General features: G+C 45.5%; 1 protein-coding gene across 4 annotated transcripts in view; it reads left to right on the forward strand.

The window, feature by feature from the left end:
- The window catches only part of ATF6 (activating transcription factor 6), a 357024-nt gene that overhangs the window by 211945 nt on the left and 117710 nt on the right, over positions 1-27369 (forward strand). For 3 of the 4 annotated variants that reach the window (XM_054036662.1, XM_054036665.1, XM_054036664.1), the window contains exon 14: positions 14679-14793. In XM_054036662.1, the coding sequence (XP_053892637.1) occupies positions 14679-14793 (115 nt within the window). The remainder of the gene's footprint in view (positions 1-14678; positions 14794-27369) is intronic. The other variant, XM_054036663.1, reaches the window with a different exon arrangement.

Genomic DNA, 27369 nt, shown 5'->3' on the forward strand with positions numbered 1-27369 from the left:
AGGATGTACCTTTCTATTTCCTCAGGAACACCCTCTAAAAACTGCTCCATTTTTACTAGGGAAAGCAGATCTTCCAGAGATTTAACATTTGCTCCTGATACCCAGGCATCACAATTTTTGTCGATGTGGTAGGCATGACGGGTAAATGACACATCGGGTTTCCACTTTAGGGCTCTGAACCGCCGACGGGCATGCTCGGGTGTTAGCCCCATTCTGAGTCTGGCCTTGTTTTTAAAAAGTTCATAACTGTTCATGTGTTCCTTAGGCATTTCAGCCGCCACCTCTGCTAAGGGTCCACTGAGCTGCGGCCTCAGCTCTACCATGTACTGGTCTGCAGTGATGCTGTATCCAAGGCAGGCCCTTTCAAAATTTTCTAAGAAGGCCTCAGTATCATCGCCTGCCTTGTAGGTGGGGAATTTTCTGGGATGGGAAGTGGTACCTGGAGGGGGGTTGTTAGTATTGGCTGGTGCATCCTGCTTAGCCTTTGCTACTTCCAGTTCATGCTTCCTTTCTTTTTCTCTCTCCTCCATCTCTTTTTCTTTCATCTCCATCTCTTTTTCTTTCATCTTCATCTCTCTCTTGTGGGCCTCCTCTTTGGCTTTTTCTTCTCTTTCTTTTAGCTCCATCTCTCTCTTGTGGGCCCCCTCTTTGGCTTTTTCTTCTCTGTTTCTCAGTTCTATCTCTTTTTCTTTCAGCTCCATAGCTCTCTTGTGGGCCTCCTCTTTGGCTTTTTCTTCTTTTGTAGTCATTTTCCTGTTGTTGTTTTTTTGTGCTGGGTCACCCCCTCTGCAGTTGACTGAAACTGGGAAGCTCTCAGCTCTGGCTGCTGCTGAGTTAACAGAGACTTTCTAACTAGCTACTCCCGAGGATGTAAAAAGAAAAAAAAACAATTCAGCTTGTAAAGTCCTTTTACCAGTCAAGTTTGCTCATTACTTGAACACTTCTCTTAACAAAGGACCTGTTAAAAAAAACTAACACCTCTGCCTTCAGGCAAGGAGAGATAAGATATGCATCTATCTACTTCCAGCTCGGCTTTCCAAGCAGCTAGAAGGAAAAAAAAATCTCACTGGCTTTTGGGTTTAAAATGATCCCACCGCTCTACCACCATGTCAAGGCTGGATCCCCACTTTGAACTTTAGGGTACAAATGTAGGGGCCTGCATGAAAAACTTCTAAGCTTAACTACCAGCTTAGCTCTGGTTCGGCTGCCACCATTTCAATGGATTCCCTTCCTGGGAAGCCTTGAAAAACCTTCACCAAATCCCTGGTGAAAACAGATCCAAACCCCTTGGATCTTAAAACAAGGGGAAATTAACCATTCCCCTCCTTCCTCCCACCAACTCCTGGTGAATCAAGATCCAAACCCCTTGGATCTTAAAACAAGGAGAAATTAACCATTCCCCTCCTTCCTCCCACCAACTCCTGGTGAATCAAGATCCAAACCCCTTGGATCTTAAAACAAGGAGAAATTAACCATTCCCCTCCTTCCTCCCACCAACTCCTGGTGAATCAAGATCCAAACCCCTTGGATCTTAAAACAAGGAGAAATTAACCATTCCCCTCCTTCCTCCCACCAACTCCTGGTGAATCAAGATCCAAACCCCTTGGATCTTAAAACAAGGAGAAATTAACCATTCCCCTCCTTCCTCCCACCAACTCCTGGTGAATCAAGATCCAAACCCCTTGGATCTTAAAACAAGGAGAAATTAACCATTCCCCTCCTTCCTCCCACCAACTCCTGGTGAATCAAGATCCAAACCCCTTGGATCTTGAACAAGAAAAAATCAATCAGGTTCTTAAAAAGAAGGTTTTTAATTAAAGAAAAAGGTAAAAATCATCTCTGTAAAATCAGTATGGAAATTAACCTTACAGGGTAATCAAACTTAAAGAGCTCAGAGGACTCCCCTCTAGTCTCAGGTTCAAAGTACAACAAACAAAGATACACACTCTAGTAAAAGGTACATTTACAAGTTGAGAAAAACAAAGGAAAACTAACACGCCTTGCCTGGCTATTTACTTACAAGTTTGAAATAGGAGAGACTTGTTTAGAAAGATGTGGAGAACCTGGATTGATGTCTGGTCCCTCTCAGTCCCGAGAACGAACACACTCCCAAAACAAAGAACACAAACAACAGCCTTCCCCCCCGCCAAGATTTGAAAGTATCTTGTCCCCTTATTGGTCCTTTAGGTCAGATGCCAGCCAGGTTACCTGAGCTTCTTAACCCTTTACAGGGAAAAGGATTTTGGAGTCTCTGGCCAGGAGGGGTTTTATAGTACTGTACACAGGACAGCTATTACCCTTCCCTTTATCGTTATGACAATCTGGATTAGTGGTGTTTAGATATTCTGTTTGGTTATTACCTTACACTTACCTGTTCTCTCGCCCACCTCTGAATACCCCATCAGGCTCTCATAATTTGCCTCAGACTTCCTCTACCTCTACTGGCAAAACTACTGACCCTTATTAAACTAGTGTATTTGAACCTTTCTGTTCACTCTCTGGGGCGTTTAAGTTGGAGAGACCCTAGTATTATGGCTCTACTTTCTCCTTTTCCTGTAGGGTTTCTATCAATGACTCTTTGAATCCTCTCACTCCACTGAGTCCCCTCCTAAGAAGAGAGAACCTTCAGAAAAAAGCATAGGGCCGGTCTCGGTGAGAAGTCCATCCATCAATCCAGTCCCCAAGCTAGGAAGATGCCTGGAGGACTCTCCAGGAATATTCAAGTGCTCAAGAAGGCTACAAAGTGTAGAAGCTCCAATAAGGGAAGGGTTTCTTCTCCTTGAGAGCATTCCAGGGACCCTCAACATGAGAGAGATGGCTTCTGTGCTAGATCCAAGAAAACCTATAACAGACAAATAGCTCTCTCATCTCCTACTGATCCTCCCTGCCCACTCTCCTTTGGAGGAAGGGGAGTTTTCAACGTCTCCTCCTTTATGGAATCCAAGACAGCGAGACCAAAAGCAAATTGATAAAAAGAAAACCTGTTTTACTGGACCAAAAAGATATGGTCTCACCCACCTTGTCACTCTAATATCCTGGGACCGATACGGCTACAACAACACTGAAAAAAAAAAAAAAAAGAAAACGTCCTTTTTAAGAAGGCCTCCAAACCAAACCCAGGCAGCAGAATTTCTGATTGTAGAAAGAAGGCAGGCTTTCTCCCTTTCCCTTAGGTCAGGGAAGGAGCAGCTTCACCAATTCAGAAGGCCCTTACCTCAGAGCCTTGAATCTGAGCAGGCAAAGTCTCTAGAACTCATATCAGGTTTATTGATTAAAAGTATAGCCAATTGACTGACTACACTTGTGTTTTGTTATGAAAAATGTTCAAGAGGCCAAATAAGCAAACTTAGCCAATTTTGTTGCTAAAAGTAAACAACAGTACAGTTTAGGAAAGAAAGAGTTACTATATTACTGATCGTTCTGGGTAAGTGTTTCTCAGAGAGTGCCAGTTCACATTACACAGAAGGTGTGCTCCCTAAATAGGTTTCCAAACTACCTATATTTACAGTAGACCTCATTACAAATTAAAAGCACTCTATACGTCACCCAAGACTAATCTTCACCAATCAGCTTGTTAGCTTCTTTTTCTGGTACCATGGCATACCCCTTATCTCTTGTTTTTGAATACAGCATTCCAAACCAGTTGAGCTGTACCAGGTAGAACATAAGAACAGCCAATACTAGTTCAGGCCAATGGTTCATTTAGCCCAGTATCCTGTCTTCCAGTAGCGGCCCATATCAGATGCTTCAGAGGGACTGAACAGAACAAGCAATCGTCGAGTGATCCGTCCTCTTGTTGTCCACCCCCAGCTTCTTGAAGTCAAAAGCTAGGGAAACCCAGGAAATGAGGTTGCATCCCTTACCATCTTGGCTAATAGCCTTCATGAACTTATCTAATTTTATTTGAACCCTGTTGTGTTTTTGGCTTTCACAACATCCCCAGGCAATGAGTGCCACGGATTGTTGTGTGAAGAATCAGAGGGGTAGCCGTGTTAGTCTGAATCTGTAAAAAGCAACAGAGGGTCCTGTGGCACCTTTGAGACTAACAGACTTTGAGACTTGCATCTGAAGAAGTGAGGTTCTTACCCATGAAAGCTTATGCTCCCAATACTTCTGTTATTCTCAAAGGTGCCACAGGACCCTCTGTTGCTTTTGTGTGAAGAAGTACTTCCTTATGTTTGTTTAAAATCTGCTGGGTGACCCCTGGTTCTTGTTATGTGAAGGAGTAAATAAAACTTTCTTATTCATTTTCTCCATACCATTCATGATTTTATAGACCTCTGTCATATCCTCCCTTAGTCGTCTTCTTCCAAGCTGAACAGTCCCAGTCTTTTTAATCTCTCCTCTTATGGAAGCTGTTCCATACCCCTACTCATTTTTGTTGTCCTTCTTTTTGTATTTATCAACATTGAATATCATCTGTCATTTTGTTGCCCATTCACCCATTTTTTGGAAATCCCTTCGTAACTCTTTGAAGTCAGCTTTGGACTTAAATATCTTGAATACGTCATAGGACTGGACGTGACCTTGAGTGGTCATCTAGTCCAGTCCCCTGCACTCATGGCAGGACTAAATATTATCTAGACCATCCCTGATAGGTGTTTGTCTAACCTGCTCTTAAAAATCTCCAATGATGGAGATTCCACTGTGACACTCTATACCTCGGGGGAGTGTTTTGTAACCCCCATATTCCTCATCTATATATAATTGTGATATTGCATATAAAGCATGTCATGTGACGTATCAGGGGAAAGGTTATGTTCTGCTGAAATCCATTGTCCTATCTAAACATGTGTATCATTAATGCATATAAAATTATAAGAATTGTGTTGTATAGTTTTCACTAAAATATGCTGTGGGTTTGGGAAGCACCCAGATACTAGCTCTCCAGAGACAATGACAAGGGAGGTAACCAAGGCCTGGGTGGGTGCTGACCAGACACCACCAGCCATTGTCCAGCAGAGGAGTTACAATTCTCACTCACAGGAGACACACTGGGGTATTGCTGAGTCACAAGATGAAGCAATGCCTACCAGACATGCCTGGACTTGTGTTCCCCAAGCACATGGACTAAGGGTATAAAACAGAGCACAGTGGCCCCATGCTTCGCCTTTTCCCCTTCCCCACGTATGCTGAAAGCAACAAGGATGCTCAGAAGACTCCAACAGAGGAGACTGGCCCAGGTTTCAAGCATAACACCTGTGTCCTATGAACTGCAGTATCCGGTGGGGTGAGAAAAACTGTTTAATCTAGATGTTGCTCAATCTAATAGGGTTGAGAGTTTAGACTGCATGCTTGTATTTTATTTCTTTTGGTAACTAACTTGGACTTCTTGCCTATCACTTAAAATCTAGCTTTTGTAATCAAGAAACTTCGTTTACTGTTTATCTTTACCAGTGAGTTTGCCTGAAGTGTTTGGTAAATCTGCTCAGGTTTACAAGGGCTGGTGTATGTCCACTTTCCATTGATGAAGTGGTGAACCAATTAATAAATTTGCACTTCTCGTCTTGAGCAGTGCAAGACGGTGTATTCCTGGGATACAAGGTTGGGAGCTGGGGGAATTTGGCTGGTACCTTTCTCTGTGTGATTTGTGAGTGGCTCTGGGAGCATTCATGCAATCTAGCTGGGTGTGGGGCTCCACATGCGGTTGCGCTGAATGACAACAGCACCTGGAGGGGTTTGCTACTTGTCACTAGCAAAGCATTGTGAGAGACAGCCCAAGCTGGAGAGTTAAGGGGGCACAGCGGTCCCACCGTCCCAGGCTACACCTTGGGATCCCGTCACATCCACTACCTCCGTAGGCAGTTTATTCCAGTGCTTAACCACTCTGACAGGAAGTTTTTTCTAATGTCCAACTTAAACTGGCCTTGCTGCAGTTTAAGATCATAATATTGTATCGTCTGCAAATTTTGCCACCTCACTGTTTATCCCTTTTTCCAGATCATTTATGAATATGTTGAATAGCACAGGTCCCTGTACAGATTGCTGGGAGACACTGCTATTGACCTCTTTCCATTTGAAAGCTGACCATTTATTCCTACCCTTTGTTTCCTGTCTTTTAACCAGTTACTGATCTGTGAGAGTTTCTTTCCTCTTATCCCATGATTGCTTACTTTGCTTGAGAGCATTTAGTGAGGGACCTTGTCAAAGGCTTTCTGAAAGTCTAAGTACCCAATATCCATTGGCTTTCTGTTGTCCAGATGTTTGTATACCCCCTCAGTAAATTCTAATAGATTGATAAGGCATGAGTTCCCTTTATAAAAGCCATGTTGACTCTTCCCCAGCAAATCATGTTCATCTATGTGTCTGAAAATTCTGGGTTTTTTTTTACTATAGTTTTAGCCAATTTGCCTGCTACTGAAGTTAGGCTTATGGGCCTGTAATTGCCAGGATCACCTCTTGAGCCTTTTTTCAAAATTGTCATCACATGAACTATCCTCCAGCCATCTGGTACAGAAGCTGATTTAAGCGATAGGTACACACCACAGTCAGTTCTGCAATTTCACGTACGAGTTCCTTCATAACTCTTGGGTGAATACCATCTGGTCCTGGTGACTTATTACTCTTTATCAGTTTTTTCCAAAGCCTCAATCTGGGATAGTTCCTCAGATGTGTCACCTAAAAAGAATGGCTCAGGCGTGGGAATCTCCCTCACATCTTCTGCAGTGAAGACCGATGCAAAGAATTCATTTAGCTTCCCTGCAATGGCCTTCTTGTTCTTGAGTGTTCCTTTAGCACTTCGACCATCCAGTGGTCCTACTGATTGTTTGGCAGGCTTCCTGCTTCTTACATACTTAAAAATTTTTTGCTATTAGTTTTTGAGTCTTTGGCTAGCTGCTTTTCAAATTCTTTCTTGGCCTGCCTTCTATTTTCTATTTTAAGTGGGATTTAACTTCCAATTTTTAAAGATGCCTTTTGCCTCTACCCTCTTCTTTTACTAACTTTTTAACTAACTTTCTCATTTTTGTGTAGTTCCCATTTCTGAAGGAAACGCTCATGTATCTTGATTTTGATAGGGTTTATATTTGCTAGTGCCAAATGCTGTGTTTAGCTTTGGAAGGTATTATGGAAAGTATCACTGTTAATATAAGTGGGCAAGAGTGAACTTAACTTTATGCTAACATTTATATATAATATTAATGTGAATGTAATACTGTGATGAAGTGGGAATTTTCTGTAATATTTTTGACACCTTATGTGTGCCTCAGTTTCATTATATTTTGTATTGCTACCCAGTGGGGGAAAGAGAACTAAGTTTGAAACTGCCTGAAGTCATTTCCATAGGAAGAAGGAGGTGGCATTACCACCTCTTTTGGCAAGAAGGAAGATATATGAATTGGTATTACTTCCTTATCTACTCAACTTTCTCAAACGATGCTGCTCCAAAGCTGGGGGTGTAGCCCTAATGTTGTGGATCTGTGACAGTTGGTGGGAGAAATCGGATGCTGAATCAACCCATAGTATTTTGCAATAAGTGACTTGCAGCAGTGGAAACAAGGTTAGTCAAAGGAAACATCAAGAAAATGGTGTATAACCACCACTGTGAGACGGTCATCATAAACCTGTGCAAAGAGAGAGGGTTAAGTGTTGGGAAGTTCAACAAGGTGCAGCTTATTGCATGGCTGGAGAAGGATGATCGGACCAAGACGTTGTTTCCAGACACAGGCAGGGTTCCCAGAGAATCGGAGAGTGACACAGGCAGCAGCAGGGCATCCTCAAGACCTGGTTCCCCAGTCAGCATGGTGTTCTCACAACCCAGTTGCCCTTGAATAGATTAGAAGTAGTGGGAGTTGGAGCTAAGAGCAAACGAGCTAGCAGATTGTGAGACGCAGCAAAAATATGAAGAATGGTGAAAACATCAGGCGAAGCAATGAAAGCATGACCTGGAGATGGAGAAGCAGAGGAGCAAGAGGTCCCATAGAGGGGTAAGTGGTGAAATACCCCAGAATGCCAGTTCTTCAGGGAGCCTAGACACCAAATTGTTGCCCCAGTTTGAGGAGGCAGGCGGAGATATAGATGCCTACCTCACTGCCTTTGAGAAGGCTTACAATCTGGTTGACTCCCTTACTTAGTTCTAAAGCTATAGAGGCATACAGCCAGATGGGCAGAGTTGATGGAGACTATGAACAGTTTAAAAGGTGTTACTGCTAAAGTTTGCATTCACACCTGAGGCTTATAAGAAAGAGTTTCAGGGGTGTGCAAAAGACCTACGATGTAGCATATATGGAAACCACCATGCTGATGGGAATATATCTTCACAAATGGAATCATAGAATCATAGATTATCAGGGTTGGAAGGGGCCTCAACCGGTCATCTAGTCCAACCCCCTGCTCAAAGCAGGACCAATCCTCAACTAAATCATCCCAGCCAAGGCTTTGTCAAGCCTGACCCTAAAAACCTCTAAGGAAGGAGATTCCACCACCTCCCTAGGTAACCCATTCCAGTGCTTCACCATCCTCCTAGTGAAAAAGTTTTTCCTAATATCCAACCTAAACCTCCCCCACTGCAGCTTGAGACCATTACTCCTTCTTCTCTCATCTGCTGCCACTGAGAACAGTCTAGATCCATCCTCTTTGGAACCCCCTTTCAGGTAATTGAAAGCAGCTATCAAATCCCCCCTCATTCTTCTCTTCTGCAGACTAAATAATCCAAGTTCTCTCAGCCTCTCCTCATAAGTTATGTGCTCCAGCCACCTAATCATTTTTGTTGCCCTCCGCTGGACTCTTTCCAATTTTTCCACATCCTTCTTGTAGTGTGGGGCCCAAAACTGGACACAGTACTCCAGATGAGGCCTCACCAATGCCGAATAGAGGGGAATGATCATGTCCCTTGATCTGCTGGCAATGCTCCTACTTATACAGTCCCAAATGCCATTAGCCTTCTTGGCAACAAGGGCACACAGTTGACTCATATCCAGCTTCTCCTCCACTGTAACCCCTAGGTCCTTTTCTGCAGACCTGCTGCCTAGCCATTCGGTCCCTAGTCTGTAGCAGTGCATGGGATTCTTTCGTCCTAAGTGCAGGACTCTGCACTTGTCCTTGTTGAACCTCATCAGATTTCTTTTGGCCCTATCCTTTAATTTGTCTAGGTCCCTCTGTATCCTATTCCTATCCTCCATCATATCTACCACTCCTCCCAGTTTAGTGTCATCTGCAAACTTGCTGAGGGTGCAATCCACACCATCCTCCAGATCATTAATGAAGATATTGAACAAAACCGGCCTCAGGACTGACACTTAGGGCACTCCACTTGATACCAGCTACCAACTAGACAGGGAGCCATTGAGCACTACCCGCTGAGCCCGATGGGATAACGGTGCAGGTGGAGGATATGTATAAATCCTTGACAAAGCCCTGGCTGGGATTATTTAGTTGGTGTTGTTTCTGCTTTGAGCAGGGGGTTGGACTAGATGACCTCCTGAGGTCTCTTCCAACCCTAATCTTCTATGATTCAATGATGGTGAAGTTGGAAAAATCTGAGATGTGTTACCATGAGCTTAAAATGTAGTTAGTAGACAGGAAGACTAACGGGCTATATAATGCAAGCTGGTTGGCACATGGACAGTTGGTCTGAGTATGAAAAGAGACCCAACGGGGACTCGCCTAAGCATCTGTCCTGGGATTGGGAACCAGTAGAGGTACCTGAGAAGTGGGATTCAGGTACACCCACAGTGGTGGGGAGCAGCTGACCCAGGTAGCCCCTGCTAAGAGATTGTAAAGACCTGAGATGAGACATTTGTAGGAAACCGAGTATAACGCCTAAGGATTGATGAAGTAAGGTTTGCCCGGGACAGAGAGATGGACACATACTCTATGCAGCCAAGAAAGCAGCCAGCAGTTCAGGCTCAGAGAGTAAATTATGTGACAGAATTTTTAAAAGGGAAGATATGAAACTGTTCTGAACTGTGGATTAGAAACTGTGCTGTAAGAATCATGGAAGTGCCTGGTAGAACAGGTACCAAGGTGATGAGAAATATGCTGGATCATCTATGGATAACAATTGTGGGTTTGAACTTCCATGGGTCACTGGGTAAAATGACCCTGCTTAGTTTGCTGTCGAAGGAGGAAAAGATATCACAAAGTGGGAATTTTCTGTAATATTTTTATGAAGTCTGTGTGTGCCTCAGTTTCCCAGATATTTTGCATGAATACCCTGTGGGGAAAAAGGACTAAGTTTGCTCTCAGGGCAGGCTGAGAGATATACATGTATGTGTGTCACCTAGCTGTCTGAGCCAAAACGGGTCATTTAAAAAGGACCGGCCGAGGCCCATTCTGAGAAGACAGTGGAAAACCCAATCATCAGGACATTGACACCTAGCATCCGGTGACCCAGTAAGGAAGGGATTTTCCCCTCCTCTCAGCAGGGAAGCTGAGCATAGACCCCAGCTCGAGAACAAAGGATTGGAAGGTGTGAGATGAGGGATAAGTGTTGGATTCTGGAGGAAGCTGGAGGCTCTCTCACTTGGGAACTAAGACGATGATACGGAGAGAAAAACACAGAGCCTGAACATGAGTTCACTACAGCTTGGCTGGGCTCTGGGCTGACCAGAATGGATTATGCTTTAGCCTTTATTTCTCTGTGCTAACAAACGGGCATCCTGTGCTGTGTTCTAGTGGACTAATACAGGCTACTGTTTGACAGTGTTGTTGGAGTCACTGCGAATACTTGCTGAGGTGCATTAATCCCTGAAGGATGGACAAGTCTCAAGCAGGAGTCTGTCTTAGTTGGACTTGCTGAACCGAGCTCACGGGTGAAGCAGGAGGACTGAAGCCCAGAGGTTCAGTCAAGGAGGCGGTGAGGCCACTGTTGTCTTAACAGGCTAGCGATCTGGAGTCCAAGGGGTTCTGCAACCCATAGCAGCCAGCATGGCTTCTGGTCTCTTCTCTCCCTCGCTCAGCTTCCATGTCCTGTTCATCTAGCTTAGCCCCAGAGAGGGCTCCTTGATTGTGCCCAAGCTGTTTTGGCTGTAAGCGCCAGACTGTCCCTTAAAGCACCCCACCATAACTCCCAAGGAAGAGATGGAGGAATGAGACCCAGTAGACTAGTCCCTCCTGAATTCTTGGAGGTGATGTTTAAAAGGGTCTCCATTACGCTAGGACTCCAAGCCTAGCAGACAAAGGAGAACAAGAAAGGTCAGAATGGAGGATGGACCTTTTTGGGGGAAAGGCTCAAAATGAGACTAAGAAAACTATGTTATTTCCCTTGCATTCCTTGTTTGAAAGCAGGATCAATCTGAATGGGAAGAGCCAGCTACAGACAGATATTCTGAAAAACAGGCTCCCAAGTTCTGTCATTTCCCCTAAGATAAATGACTCTCTCCAAATTCCTTACACAGTAGACACAAGCCTACTATTTTCCTGAACACCAAACCAATAGGCATATTGAGGCATCCCTCAGAAAATGTATGAAGCTTTAACTATCGTCCTTCAAGTATACATCTCTTCCGAGGCCCTCACAAGGCCATCTGGCTTAGACAAATGACTAGAATGAATCTAATAATGAGTCAAGTCTGTACTCCATAAGATCACCCTGGCAGCCTCTTATATATTGGAGCTTCCTTGGATGCTCTGAGAGCCTCATCCAGGAGTGGTGTTCAGGAGGCAGCTCTGCCTTTATTCCTGGTAGTGAGTTGACCAAGAAATCCATGCCTTTTTTGTGGAGACCTTGTAGACACTGCCAAGCTGCCTTTTACCTTGGTCCTGACCTCTCCAAGAGATGTTCAGGGAAGGAGAAGTGTCAGAGTCACAGCAGTTCTATGAAGTGACTGTGTCCTGGAATTGATAAGATCCCAAAGAGCAGGTTTCTCTTCTCTCTCAAGCCTCCAACAATCGGATGCACTGAGCCATACTGAATGAAATAAAGCAGCTGTCCCAGACAAGACAATAAAAGGGAAGATGAGAGATTTCCCTTGTTCTGCTCTATTGTATTTGTATTGCCCAGGAGGCACAGCCTGTGGGAAACTATAATATATCTAAAGTCTCTCTACAGATGCATGGAAAATCTTGGAGACTTCTGGTACGGAATCATGGAAGCCTTGTATGTGGATGGCCATATGGCTTCCCTGCCTATCCAGATCAGGAACTTTCATTGCAAGTTCCTTCGTTTCTACTATCGGGGTGATGCTGGTTTCTGTCACTCTTAGTCACGGGAATGGCTGCCCTCTACTCTAAAGGAATTCATTTGGAAAGCGGTGACTGAAAAGGACCGTACAGTCTGGTGGGAACCACGTGAATGTGAGCTCCCCCAGTGATGCTGTGGCTGAAGTGACTAACATGATCAAAGGATGCATGGCCGGGGGAATATCAAGCAGGAGAAAGAGATGATTTACACCTCTGTATAGAACACTGGTGAGATGAGTAGTGGCATACTCCCTTCCCACTTTAAAAAGGAAGTTGCCAAATTGGAACAGATTCAGAGAAGAGCCACAATGATGATTCCAGGTCTGAAAGACCTGTCTTACAGTGAGAGACTGAAAAAGCTTAGTCTTTTCAGCTTGTTCAAGAGAAGGTTAAGAGGTGACTTGATGAGGATTTATAAGCACATACGCAGGGGAAGGGGTGTCAGATAATAAAGGGCTTTATGGATTTCCCCCCTCTTCCTCTACTACATGCTGGTAAAAGGTGTATTTGTGCAGTCAGTACATACACCAATGTATCAGACTTCTCATCCCTTCATGGCATGGATTTATCATAAATATAGTCACCTTCTATGGTGGTGGTGGCCTGTGATAATTGAGCACATTTTAGATATTAAAAAGAAATGCTGCTTTCCTTTCAGTGTAAGGCCTGATTCAGTAAAAAGCAATGTGCGGGTTCTGAAAATTCCAAAGTGCTTGGCATTTGGATATACAATGTAATAAGGTGCTTTTCAGTAATATGGTAATCTATTACTATAGCAATGGGTAGTGTTGCCTCTATCTCCAGACTTCTTTTGCCAAAGTCCCTTCCTTTGCTCTTGTTCAGCAGCCCTCACTATGAACACTTAAATGCTGAAAGGCAGGGGGTTAATCCACTGAGGTTACTTAGAATCTGACATCTGTATTAGCATGGTTCCATGGAAAACCTCTACCAGCAGAGCGTTGGAAAGGTCCCATGGATTCTACTGGGTTTTGAATCAGAGGCTAATGAAGAGGTTGGTCCAGAGTTTGAAGAGTGTTTATTCTATTTCTGATCTAGATTTAGTATGTTTTGTGAGGAAGCGCTGAACCTGTTTATTTTGAGGAATATATTTTCTCTTTTCAATGTGTTTTATTGTATAATATGTTTGTGATGTCTTTTATATTGTAAGACAGATACTATGTCTCAGTGCTAGTGTCATGGTCCTATTATGCCTGCTGCTTATTGCTATTTGGTATTAATTATTATTATTTGCTTACACCTTCATTCCAATTGAAAGGGGGACCACCCCCTTTATCGTCTAAAATGCTGCCATTTCTTGCTCCTAGCTCCCATGCCAGCCCATCCTTCCCCCACTATTAAAAATCATATTTCTAAAGGTTTGTTTAAAAAAAACCAACATACCCTGCCTGGGAAATTAACCCCCACCACCATGGACTTAATATGTTATGCCCACAGCACTTTCTTATCACCTAATCTTCAGCCTGCCCTATGATAGGGTGGGATCCTGCTAGGCTAGCAGTTGCAGTGCTGCTACCACAACAACAGTACAAGCAGTTGCTAGCAGCAGGAGGTAGTGCCACATAGTATCACAGCAGAGAGATCACTTTGTAACGTGTTTGTGCCCTGAGCTGCATAAGTAGCACACTTTAGAAATATAAAACCAAACTAATCCATTGCTTCCACTGCACCTTAAAGTGGGTCAGTAAAAGCAATGATATCATCTGAAAATCCAAGACAATGGTATCTGCTTATAGAATGCAGTACTGCTTTGTGCCAATATGCTATGGTATTACCACAGCAAATACACCGCTACCTCGATATAACGCGACCCGATATAACATGAATTTGGATATAACGCAGTAAAGCAGTGCTCGGGGCGGGGGGGGGGGGTCTGCGCACTCTGGTGGATCAAAGCAAATTCAATATAACGCGGTTTCACTTATAACGCGGTAAGATTTTTTTGGCTCCTGAGGACAGCGTTACATCGAGGTAGAGGTGTACTGCAAGCAGAAGATGTGCCACTAAAGCAGAACTTCTTGAAAGTTAAGCTATGCTGAAATCCAGTGAATTGTATAAATCAGACCCTCAAATTAGAGAACATATTTATTTCTTAAAAATAAATTAGGGAAAACTTTTGATAGCAACATGTCATGGAAATTTCTCACTGTCCTACAAGAGCAGAGAGGCAGTGCTGTCAGAGTCAGGAAAGCAGGTATTTTTGCTCAGAATATTTTAAACATGCTGAAGAGAACTCTCATCCCCAGACCCATGATAATATGTAAATCTAGACTTGCAGAAGAGTAGTAGCTAGGATTCCTAAATTCTGTTCTTATTCCTGCCTCTGGTTTACTCTTACCTAATGTTCATATAAATGTTCTTAGTGCCAGATTTTCAACAGATTGGCATCCAGCAGCCCTTATTGTATGCCCACTTGTTCATACTCTCTATTACACAAGGTCCAGATGACAATTGGAGCTGCTGCATGCTGAGCTCTTTGAAAATCTAGCTCTTAAAGATGGTATCTCACTTAAGGTTCTTAACTCCCCTCTTTATTTCAGCAGGAACTCAGGGAATGAGCTGCAGGTGTATTATGCCTCTCTGAGAAATTACCAAGACTTCTTTGAAGCTATTCACAGAAGGGGGGATACATTCTACGTGGTATCTTTTCGTAGGGTAAGTGCAACACACATTCAGTATTGAACTGGTAAATGGGGCATTGGTAAAGATCATGATGATTCAGCATTTGGTCCTTGAGATAGGGGAGGAGTGCTAGTCCACAGTTGAAGTTGAAGCTAATTTACCTTTTTAAGTCTGATTTTTTTCAAAAATCCCTTGTTTTACTGGAAAAAAAACAATCTACCTGAAATTGCACATGCCACAATTCTTTCCAGGATAGAAGTTGTCTGGAAAGTCCGGGAAGAATCACACAAGGAGTTTCAAAGATACAAAGCTTGATTTTTTTACTTGTTCCCTTTTTTACAGATGTTTTCTAAACTGTTTTGGTTACTATATTTCCTAATTCATGTGGAAGCTTCACTTCATCTCCAAGTGTCATTACTGAATGGAAGTATCTTTCATGGGATTTGAGGAGGTGCTTGTAGCAATTATGGAGTGGTCACTAATGAGATGAACCTAAGTGATGAATGGATATGATTGTTTCACAGCTTCTAGTGTTCTCAAGGTGTCACAACCAGGGTACAGCTAGTCTTGCGTGGCTGAAATGATGGTGTATTTCCATAGTTTAGACCTTTTTAGGAAGGTTGTAGGGTGGCACTCTCATTTGGAATCCCAAACTTTCTATGGGTCTTATGTAAACTGCAGCATTGTTTTAATGGTTTTTGGATAAAGCAAATGACGGATTTTTTTTCTGTCTTAAATATTGGTTACAATTTTTTTTTGTCTATGACTATTACTGAATAAAACTTGGTTGCAAACTTAGCCCAAAGGATAACTTGTATTGTGTCAGTGCAGGGAAGGTTTTCTCTCTTTTGAGGACTGCTAGTAAATCCATAGAATGTAGTTTAAATCTGGAGTGCACTAGAACTGGATTGCACTGTTGCTAAACATTGATCCAGCTCCTGACTCATGCTGGGATCAGTTTAATTGTTAAGCATCAATCTTTCTTAACAAGCCAGACATTTGTGAGCAGACTGACTGCTCTGCATTCCAGCCAGTGATGGACTTTATCAGGTGGTAGAGGAATAACTAGTCTAGTAAGTAAACTCAAAAGGTACCATTTTTGAGTTTCTAATGGAGCTGCTGTTACTGAAAGGCCACGCCTGATCAGTGATGTTAAAAATCAGATTGCAGATTCACATATCTGCAATCTGATTAGTAACCACTAGTTCTAAGGCTTCCCAGCTAGAGATCCATACCCCTCAAGGAGTAGGTAAAGCACCAGTGGCAGTCCTTAGTATTTACCAGGTTTCAGTAAAAGCTGTTCACACAGTTCTCATCGAGCTGAATGTGACCTTTGCTACTTCACAGGCTTTCTGGGGGATAGCTGTGCTCTTCTTCCAAGGGCTGTCATCCTGTTCACTTTTCCAGATGTTGTACTGCTGCTTCTGCTGATTGCAAAGGGAAGAGCAAAGAGGGCCATTGAGAGGGTAGGACCCATATAGCCAAACACAGGTAATATTAAACAAGAAGACATGTGCTAGAAGTATGCTGAAAGCATATGTAGCACACATCTGTACCAATGCTATTATTAAAGCCATCCAGGAGTGTCTGTATTGTCCATGCACCTCGTTGCACTAAACCTTACAAGTGCTTTGGAATAGTGTGAACAAGCAACTGACTAGAGGATCCGTAAGGACTCGCAACTGTAAGCCATTGGGCACTGTGGTCCTGACACTGAATATTCAGACTTTCCTAAAAAGGCTCTTTAGAGAGATACCCACTGAAAATCAGCTCGGCACGCGTGCCATAGGTTGCCTACCCCTGAGATACATTATCAAAAGGCATGTTAGGAAAGTGATTATTTTTAAAATCTTATTTTTCCCAGCCTCAATAATTCTTCTTCACTGTATGTCCATGAGAATGTGTGTTTGATCTCTGATTACATCCCATACTTCACTGGGCCTCTCTACAGAATTTTCGGTTATCATGTGAGGTTTGTGTCTGTCTGTAAAAATCTCAGACACAATCAAATAGTGACATTCTTACTGGAATTGAGGGTTTTGTGTTGAATAAGGCTTAGTTTCCAGGCTTGTGTCACAAGGTTGGAATTTTGTTATTAAATGCTTGGCAAGTGCATCTGTTCTTTCAGCAGTCCCTAACAGCAGAAATATAGTTAGAATGAGACTTGAAATAGCTTTGGGTGGGATGGTTAATTATGAAACTTTCTGAAGCAACTTCATAACAAAGAGCAAAATTGTATTTGTCAGGCTTTTCATCTTCTGCAGTTGCTTGTCATGGGCCTACCTGAATACACTAGCCAGTTCATGTATTCTGTTTAGATTGTACGCACTGGCAGAAAATGATTAGAAAGAGGCACTGACTTCCATTCTGACTTGCAAAGCCATGCTTTAAATGCTTAATTTTTTTTGTATTTGATGAAACTCCTGCTTGTAATACATCAGAGCCAAACAAGTGATTTTTCTTTTACCAAACATAAAGTCTCTTAGGGTTAGGGTTAAGCAAGTAGTATGTCTATTTTGTGAATGAAATGTTTTAGTCTATGTCTTCACTATACTTTTGTTGGTATAGCTTATGTTGCTCAGGGGTGTGAAAAAGAATATATCCCTGAACGACAGAAGTTGCACCGACAGAAACACTGGTGTGGACAGCGCTATGTCAGCGGGAGATGCTCTCCCACCGACATAGCTATCATCTCATTGAAGTTGCTTTAATTATGTCGACAGGAAAGCTCTCTCCCGTCAGCATATAGTGGCTACATGAGTGACCTTATAGCGGCGCATCTGCATTGGTACAGCTGTGCCGCTTACTATTTAGATCCCTTTGTAAGTGAAAAGGAAAAATTCCTACACATGCCCTGGGGTGTAGTTACCAGGAACTCAGCCTGGGAAGTTTCCTTTCTTCATTAGGAATCACTGTCCCAAACTCCTTCTCACTGAGGTTTCACATTTCATTGAGTAATAAGTATTGGAAAAATAATTTTTCTGAAACTATTCCCTCTGGAGGGTCAATACACTTCTTTTCAGATAAGTCATCAGTAAGGATAAGATTTTTGTCATAGAAGTCACAGATTCCATGACTTTCAGAGACCTCAGTGACATTTTCCCTTCCCTGGGGTAGCAGGACTGGAGCTGTCAGTCAGCTGGGGCCCCGGAGCTCCAAGCCACAACAGGCAGCAGGGCTCTGAGCTTGTCGCAATGCCTTTGGTTAAGAGTAACTTAGACGCTTGTCTCTGAGGAGGCCAATTAAATCACAAAGAGCCGGGTCAGGATAAGCCAGGGCAGTCTATTGGTCTGGTCCCCATTCCCAAATCCTGTTTTTCTTTAATAATTGGTACAGAGGCTTGGCTTTGTCAGAGAACATTTCAATGAACTCTCTGGAGAAATTAAAAGTTCCCAAGAGAGCTCATAGGGAGTGCGTGTCGGTGGGAAAAGTAGATGCTGAAGTTTTGATTGAGGGAAAAGATCCCCCTCCTCAAAGGCAATATAAATACCCAGCTGCAGCAGAGGAAGGCATTAAAAATACTATAGACAGTCTCTTGAACAAGAGGTGCTTGTGCCTATGCAAAGTATCTGCAAATTCACCAGTATGGTCAATCCTTAAGGCAGATGGGGTTACTTGCAGAATGACAATAGACTTCCGTGCATTAAATGTGGCCAGAGTCTGAGGGATGCCATACCATACTGACAGTAGTGGATCAACTGACAAAGATGGTGCACTTCATTCCTTGTGCACATCTTCCTACTACCAAGGATAGTGCTTGTTTCCTCATCACATACATTTTCTGCCTCCATGGCCTCCCAGACCACATCACCTTACAGCGGGGTTCCCAGTTCATGTCTTGGTTTTGACAGGAGGTGTTCCGCCTACTATAGGTGTGTCTCCATGCATCAGCTACTTCCCATCCACAAACTGACATCAATCAGAAAGTGTAAACCAGGTATTAGAACAATACCTTTGATGCTTCACAAACTATCACCAAAATTACTGGGCCTCACTGATTCCACATGTGGAATTCACCTACAACAAGACCATGCCTCAACCAACATAAGCCTGTTTTTCTTTAGATTCTGGCTTCCATGGCTAGTTCCACCCCAAACTGCCTACAGCACCCACAGCTCCTACAGTCTCAGACCTGCTTCATCAAATCCATCAAACAAAGGAACTGTTCAGACAAAACCTAGATGGGGCCAAGATGGCATACAAACATCATGTTGACCATCACCAGCAGGAGGGCCCTACACTGGTGTAGGACAAAAGATGGCTCAGATCATTGTCCTGGAGGCTTCTGATATCAATTGAAACCCAACCCCCCCCCCCCCCCCCCGCTACCTGACCACGCATGCACATGTGGACTCTAGGCTGCCTCCTAGTTGGCATTAGCCACTGAGCATTACAATGTGCCAGGGCCCAGAGAAGTGTTTGCTTCAGTCTAGGCTGTTTCGTAGTGACAGTGGCCAATGGAAAAAGGCACTATTAGTATAGTACAGTATTAGTAGAGTATTACAGAACAACCTAGGGTATGTCTACCCAGCAATTAAGTACCCTCAGCTGGCCAGAGGCAGCTGACTCAGGCTCGTGGGGCTGTTTAATTGCAGTGTAGATGTTTGGACTCAGGCTGCAGCCCAAGCTCTGGCACCCTCCCATCTCAGGATCCAGCCCGAGCCCAAACATCTACAGCACAGTTGTACAGCCTGAGCCCCACAAGCCAGAGTCAGCTCACATCGGCCAGCCACAAGTGTTCACTACCCATGTAGACAAGCCGCTAGAGGTCCCAACTGAGATCCAGGCCCCATTGTTCCAAGCACTGCACAGAGTATAAGACTGGGTCTGTGCCAAAGAGCTTACCTTTGAAATAGTAAGGCAGACAAAGCATGGAAGGAGAAACAAAGGAATCAAGAGACAATGTGACATGCCCAAGTCAGTGATAGAGCTGGGAATAGACCCCAGAAGCCCTGACTCCCAGTCCAGTCTTGCTCATATTTTTTATTGGTGCTCATTTACATTCAGTTCACACGTCACTGCTGTCTGGGGTACACCATGGTTAGTATTTGGAGCTTGGCATGCAAAGAACTCCTTTGAATATGTAATAAATAGGAATCAGTGCAGTGCTGCTTATTTCTGCATCTACAAATGCCCTGAAATGATGGCTGAGGTTTGAACTGTGAAGCCCAACAATGCTGATGTCAATATCATTGCTGATCGTTTCTTAAGAAATACTCCATTAACTCATTCATTTTATTCTATTTTGAATTAAATTTTTGAGACTCCTATTCACAGCTGTGGATATTTCATATAATAATCCTGACGGGAATAACCATCCAGCAGCATAACAAAGCCTACACACAGTGGGCTCACCCCAGTGCCCTTCACACCAATGCCCTTTACACCCAAACCCCTGCTGTCATCTCCCCAGATGCTCACATAGTCTAGGTCTTTGCAGCATGCTTGAAAGCTCAGAAGAGTTCAGCTACTGTGGAGCAAGTTGGGGAGCAAGTTCAGAGCCAAGGGCTCCTTGCATAGTGCTTTGCCAACAGCTGCTATGTTTCTCTACCAAGGGAGCGCCAGCTTGTGGTGTGCTGCTAGCTGTGGCCATAGCAGGTTGGTATGGGGAGAGTGGCCTTGCTTGGGTAATCTGGTTCTAAGCAACACTTTTAAAGTACCTGTAGTTGGATGCAGTAGCAGAGAGCCAGCTCCTGGGGTGGAGAAGTAGGAGTTCTTCTTCGAGTGATTGCTCATACCGATTCCAATTAGGTGTGCATGTGCCCCGTGCACTGTCATTGGAAAGTTTTTCCCCAGCAACACCCGTCGGGTTGGCTGTGGAGCCCTGCTGACCCGGTGTCTCCTCAGTTCCTGCTTACCTAGCTTTGTTTGTTTGTTGTTCTCTGTACTTATTAGTTAGTAGTTAGCAGTTGGGCTGGGGGGTTTACCCTCTGTCCTGACCGGTTTTCCTTGGGAGGGCTTACATGCCCAAGTCCCAGGGGTTCAAGCCCTGCAAGTCCTGCAGCAAGCCCATGCCAACAGGTGACCCCCACTACGCTTGTGTAAAGTGTCTGGGGGAGGCTCACCAAGCCAACAGGTACAGGATTTATGAGGGGTTTCGCCCCAGAACTAAAAAGGAGCAAGACTTTCACCTCAAGTATCTCCTTATGGAGGCGGCATTTAGACCACAGCCTCCAGTGGCATGGCAAGACCCGGCACCGGTGACAGTGGTGGAAGTGGCAGAGACTCGTGGCACTGCCACTCTCTGGCGCCAAAACTGGCGGGATCAACCTGCCACTGCTCCCACTCCCCGGCGAAGAAGCAGCACCAGAAGCAAGGGAGGAGCAGCTCTCCGTCCCAGAGGCCAATCCCTCTGGAGCTGGCCAATGGAGTGCGTCCTCGAGAGGAGCACCCAGCACTGAAGTCTGTGGAGACGGCACCATCGACTTCAGCCCTGCAAGGGGGACCATCAAGTCTGGTGCTGTTGGACTCCCTGCCCCAGGTTATCGAGGAGGTGGAACTGCCATCCACCCTGGACACCTTTGAGGCCGCGAAGGACCTCATCGCCATGACAGCGCAAAGGTCGCCCACCCTTTGTGCCAAGCCTCCAGTACCGCATTGAGTGGCACCGTCTCAAGGCAAACCGGCAATGTCCGTCCCTGTCCACCGCTGATAGAATCACGGCACCGCTCGGAGTCCGGGTGCCGCTCGCAATCGCAGCACCTGTCAGACTTCCGGCACCACTCCAGATCATGCCAGCGCTCCCGCTCGTGACATCAATCCCTGTCGCGCAGCAGGTCCTACTCCCGGTACTGCTCAGCGACCCCACACAGCTCCAGATTGCGGCACCTATCCAGGTTGTGGCACCAATCCAAGTCGCGGCACCACTCTCTAGCCTTGTGGCACCACTCTCCGGCATCATGAAACCGCTCCCCAGTGTGGTGCTGCTTGTCGGATCATCTCCGCTTGGCACCACTCTCGCCATCGCAGTCCTGATCCCAATCTTCGGACTCGGAGACAGAATCTAGATACTCCGAGTGGGGTCAGCACCGATCAGGCCGTGGACGCTCTGAGATGGGAGCAGGGACCAGCGCAGTGGCCATTCTGGACCCTGTGGGCGTACCACCAAGCACAGGGCACCAGTCTAAAGGCTCCCGATTGGCCACCTCTGAACTGCGCGTGCCGGAGGCTTCCGCCAGTTGCCTCACCCCTAGAGGTGTTGAGGAGGCGCCATGCCCACGCCCCTCCATGGAACCAACTCCAACTACAGTTCCTGAGCAGTACCCTGGTCTACCTGGTCCAGGCAGCGAGACAGGACAGGCGGTCCCTGAAGAGCAGAGGGACAGGAGGACCCTGTTCCCCCATTAGTCTCCTCATCCTCCTCCCCAGACAAGGCCCTTGCAGGCACTTCTGTCTCTGGACCGCCCGCCATAGACAGCTGCCCCAACCAGGACCTCCTTTGCATGGTGGCACGCAACATGGTTCTGCAGGCCGAGGAGGTGGTGGAGTTGGAGGACCCGATGGTCGACATCTTGGTCCCAGAAGGTCCTTCAAAGTTGGCTCTGCCCTTCATCAAGACCATACAGGCCAATGTCAAGACCATCTGGCAGACCCCAGCCTCCATCCCTCCCACCGCCAAGGACATTGAGAGGAAATACATTGTCCCATCAAAGGGATACGAATACCTCTTCACGCACCCTCATCTTTGTTCGTTAGTGGTTGTGGCAGTGAACGAGAAGGAGAGGCAGAGACAACAAGCCCCAGCGCCTAGGTCCAAGGATGCCAAGTGCCTGGACTTGTTTGGGTGCAAGGTGTACTCAACGGGGGGGGCTGTAACTCAGGATTGCCAATCAGCAGGCAATTCTGAGCCGGTACAGTTTCAATTGTTGGAACTCGATGCTCCATTTCAAGAAGCTGGTGCCAACAGAGTCCAGGGAGGAGTTTGGAGCGATAGTGGAGGAGGTGGTGGCACAGACCTCTTTATAGGCCTCACTGGACGCTGCGGACACGGTGGCGGACTCTTTGTCCTCCGGTATCGCCATGAGGCATAGCTCATGGTTGCAGGCCTCGGGCCTTCTGCCTGAGGTTCAACAGATGATGTAGGACCTGTCTTTTAATGGGGCGGGCCTGTTCACGGAGCAGACTCAGTTAGACTCGGTTCAGGTGCGAGCACTTCTGCCAGAGACCCAATTCCGAGCCATCACAGACATAATTCAAAGCCTCTGGCAATTCCCAACCACAACAGCAAGGGAGTGCCTGAGTCTCCTCAGCTACATGGCTGCTTGCACTTATGTGACCCAGCACTCCAGGCTGCAGCTCTGGCTTTTGCAGGTATGGCTCTCCTCGGTCTACCACCCGGGGCACAACAGCTTGAATTCAGGGGTCACAGTGCCAAAGCAGGTCCTCCTGTCCCTCCACTGGTGGCTCAACCCTCAAGCAGTTTGCGAAGGAGTCCACTTCCACAACCCTCAGCCTTCCTTGTCCCTGGTTACGTAAGCGTCAGCTTTGGGATGGGGTGCGCATCTGGGAGACCTCCAGACACAGAGCCTCTAGTCATAGGGTGAGCTCTCCCTACATATCAACATCAAGGAGCTTTCAGGCCCGACTACAAGGCCAGTGCTTAGCAGTTCTAACGGACAACACCACCGCCATGTTTTACATCAACAAGCAGGGTGGGGCCCGTTCCTCTCCCCTATGCCAGGTGGCCATCCGGCTGGGGGAGTTCTGCATAGCCCACTCCGTTCACCTGGAAGCATCCTTTCTACCAGGAGTTCAGAACATGCTGGCGGACCACCTCAGCAGGTCCTTCCGCACACCTACGGTCGCCTCCATCACCCCAACCTGTGGTCCCTCCACCTCATGGCTTGGAAGCTTCATGGCTGAACCCCATGGAACTTCTGTGCTCAGAACAAGTAAGGGAGGTCCTCCTCAGCAGCAGGAAGCCCTCCTGTAGAGCCACATATCTGGTGAAGTGGAAGAGTTTCTAGTGTTGGTGTGACCAATGTCATCTTGGAGTACCTCCTACACCTGAAACAGCAAGGCCTGGCAGTGTCCTCCATAAGGGTACACCTCGCTGCTATCCTGGCCTTCCACCCAGGAGCGTCCGGTTGATCCATCTTTGCCAACCATATGGTTGGTCGCTTCCTCAAGGGTCTACATCGCCAGATCAGGCAGCCTGTTCCTTGCGTTGGACCTTAACCTGATCCTCTCCAGACTCATGGGGCACCCCTTCGAACCACTGGCGACTTGCTTCCTCCTGTATCTGTCATGGAAGGTGGCCTTCCTGGTCGCCATTACTTTGGCGAGGAGGGTGTCTGAACTAAAGGCCCTCACCTCTGACCCACCTTACACAGTTTTCCACAGATGCAACTCAGGTCTCACCTGGCCTTTCTTCCCAAGGTGGTGTCACGCTTCCATACCAGTCAGGACATTTTCCTGCCTGTCTTTTACCCTAATCCTCATGCCAGTAACCGGGAGCAGAGGCTCGTCAGGCTCATCAAGCCTCATCAGCAACATTCTTGGCCCAGGTCCCGATCCAAGAAATCTGCAGGGCAGCAACTTGGTTCTCAGTACATACCTTCACCTCTCACTACGCCATCGTCCTGCACGCCAGAGATTATTCGGCTTTTGGCAGAGCGGTGCTACAATCAGCGTTTCCTTAACTCCAACCCCACCACCAAGAATATGGCTTGGGAGTCACCTAATTAGAATCGATATGAGCAATCACTCAAAGAAGAAAAAACAGTTACCTCTCGTAACTGTTGTTCTTCAAGATGTGTTCCTCATATCTATTCCAAACCCGCCCGCCTTCACCTCTGTCAACCGGCAAGAAGGAACTGAGGAGGCCCCTGGTCAGCAGGGTTATATATTGAGTACCATGAAGGTGCCACTCCAGGGGTCTCCACAGCTGACCCGACGGGTGCTGCTAGGGGAAAAACTTTCTGACAACTGTGCATGCAGCACGCGCATACCTAATTGGAATGGACATGAGCAACACATCTTGAAGAGCAACAGCTACGAGAGGTGAGTAACCATTTTTTCAAACTCCCCCACCCAAAATGTAAAGTCACTTCCCCTCCTATCCACAAGGGGGGAGGCAAAGAAGACATTCATTCTGTCTGGTGTGTGTGTGTCAGAATCTCCCATGGGTGCCAAACTGCCTCCCACTTATTCCAGAGCATGTCCGCACAGCTACCAAAACCTCCAACCTTTTTGATAGCTTTCTATGCTGCCAAGTCTGCTTAATCAGTACAGTGTTAAACCCCCCATTGGAAATGTTGTTCCAGCATTCAGTAAAATGAATTTAACACAGGAAATGCTAGAATCATTTTATTAATCGTTTTCATTAAAAATCTGGGATTTTCAGAGCGCCTAGGGGAGTTAGGCACACAGCTCACATTGACATTTCCCACACATTTCAGCACAGGAGTGCAACAGAAACTTCCCAATATCACAATTTAGGATTTGGCCAACTAACTACATTTAATACTGTGATCTGTGCAATGTCTTAGAATGCATTTTAGGGACAGTATCAAATATATATTGATTAAACCTATGCAAGTGTGGCTCTGGTTACTCTCCATCTTGACAATGGATAAAATCCTGGCCCCACTGAAGTCAGAGGCCAAGCACCCATTGATTTCAATGCAGCCAGGGTTTCATCCAGTCTCTGCAGCCCCCCTGTGGTGTCATGTAATGAGCCATTGGAACATGGTACAGTAGTGAATCATTAAGTGTATGCGTTTTTATCCCTCAGATCCAGCATTCTGCAACAGGAGGCTGAGGGGTTTTCCATGGTCTAGACACAAACTTGTGTTGAAACAGACCTTTTATGGCCCATAACTAGGCAGAGATTACTGGTACCAGTGAGAATTCAGAAACCAATATACTTAATGCACAGTAATTTATTTGAGAGAGAATCACACAAGCAATTAAGGTTACATGGTACACATCTTTTCCTATAAGCCTTAGCTCCTCAAGCCTAAACTCTTAGTAACTATGTTGGCTCTACACAGTATCCTGATTGGCAAACAAAGCAGGCATATTTACCAATTCTAGATGAAGACTTCTTCTCTTCTCTTCTTTCCGTTCTCAGGTATTTAGACTGTCAATGGTCCCCCGAAGCAGTGTCTTGGTTACTCTGAGCCCTCTGGTTCTAGGATCCCACAAAGGTCCCGTGGGGCGGAGCTTAGGTCACTCCAAGCCCTCTGTCTCACAGCATCACACTCCTCTTCAGATATTATTTGGGGAAATTAGTCTGACTAATTTACTTTGCTTAGCATTTATACCTTTTGTTCTCAAAGGAGCCGCATGTCCCAGAAATATGCCTTGTGAACGTTTATTACTGGCATACTCTAATTAATACTTTGGAAGGGATTGCAAAGCAACACAAACAGATCAAAGCTCAATCATCGTTTACCCTCTCATAAATCATTCACTTAAGCTCTCAGCGTGATGCCATCTGAAGTGGTCACTTTGACCCAGGTCAGCTTGCGCCAAGCCCACCGATTGCATGATACTACGCTTTCTTTACTTTGTGAGCTGGTCTCTGCTGATATTCCAAAGTTCGGAGTTGAAACGTACACACCCATCGAGCTGTTATTAACCATTCCAGTGCAGTTTCAGCACCTCCAGTAATTTTCCACTTCATTTATCTAATGCTAAGAGAATCCTGCTCCCAGAATCCTCTAGCAAGTTCAGACATACCAAGCCATACCAAACTCATGCTTGCCACATTTATTCATATCAATCACAGCAATTCATAATAATTTGGTATCGTCTCAACAACTTGTACTGAAATAACTAAACCAGATTTAATTCACACCCTTTTTCAGTGGCAGTCTGGTGTGGACAGTTGCACTGGGAATGAAAGTGTCCTATTTCAGTTTTGTTTATCAGTTGTATCAACAGTCACATCTCTAGAATGATGCAGTGCCTATTAGGCAGCACTGGGCTAGAGCTCCTTTCCCCTGTAAAGACTTTAGTATGACTCTTGGGAAGAGATGTCCTACGCTCCTTGTGGCAGGGGCTCTTTAATAGTAACCCCTAGCTCTTCATAATGGAGTTACCATATCATTAGCCCCATTTTACTGAAGAGGAAACTGAGGTGCAGTAACTTGCCCAAGGTCACCTAGTAGGTAGAGCTGGGAATAGAACCTAGGTCTCCCAGGTCCTCGGCCAGTGCCTTGGCTATTAGACCACACTGCCTCTCCCTTGCTACATGACCTTCCTCTACCTGCTTCTGCTTGTGATCTGATCTTTAATCCTGGCACCAGCAGAGGGAGATCAATGGCAGTGGGAGTTCAGGTCTGAGCTCAAAAGGCACAGACAGCAGTGGAGTGTCAGAGCAGGTTGGTAAGGAGAAGCTGTTGGCCCACGTGGATGGGGTGTTCCAGAGATTGCTGTTGGGGAATAAGGCGGGGCTTTGTCTAGTACAAGGAGAGGGAAGAAGCTGAATGTATGCATTTGTGTTTAGAGGAGTCACTCCTTTGTATTTAGATGTAAATATTTCCAATAGATTATTTGTGTTGCTTTTGATGGCCAAAGGAAGTACCTCTGGAGCTCAGCGACTATGGATAGATGCCACTTGCTGTGCCCAGTTAGAAAACATTTCTAAACTGTCCACATGGA

Source organism: Malaclemys terrapin, chromosome 8, assembly GCF_027887155.1.
Source record: "Malaclemys terrapin pileata isolate rMalTer1 chromosome 8, rMalTer1.hap1, whole genome shotgun sequence".
In the NCBI taxonomy this organism is placed as follows: Eukaryota; Metazoa; Chordata; order Testudines; family Emydidae; genus Malaclemys; species Malaclemys terrapin.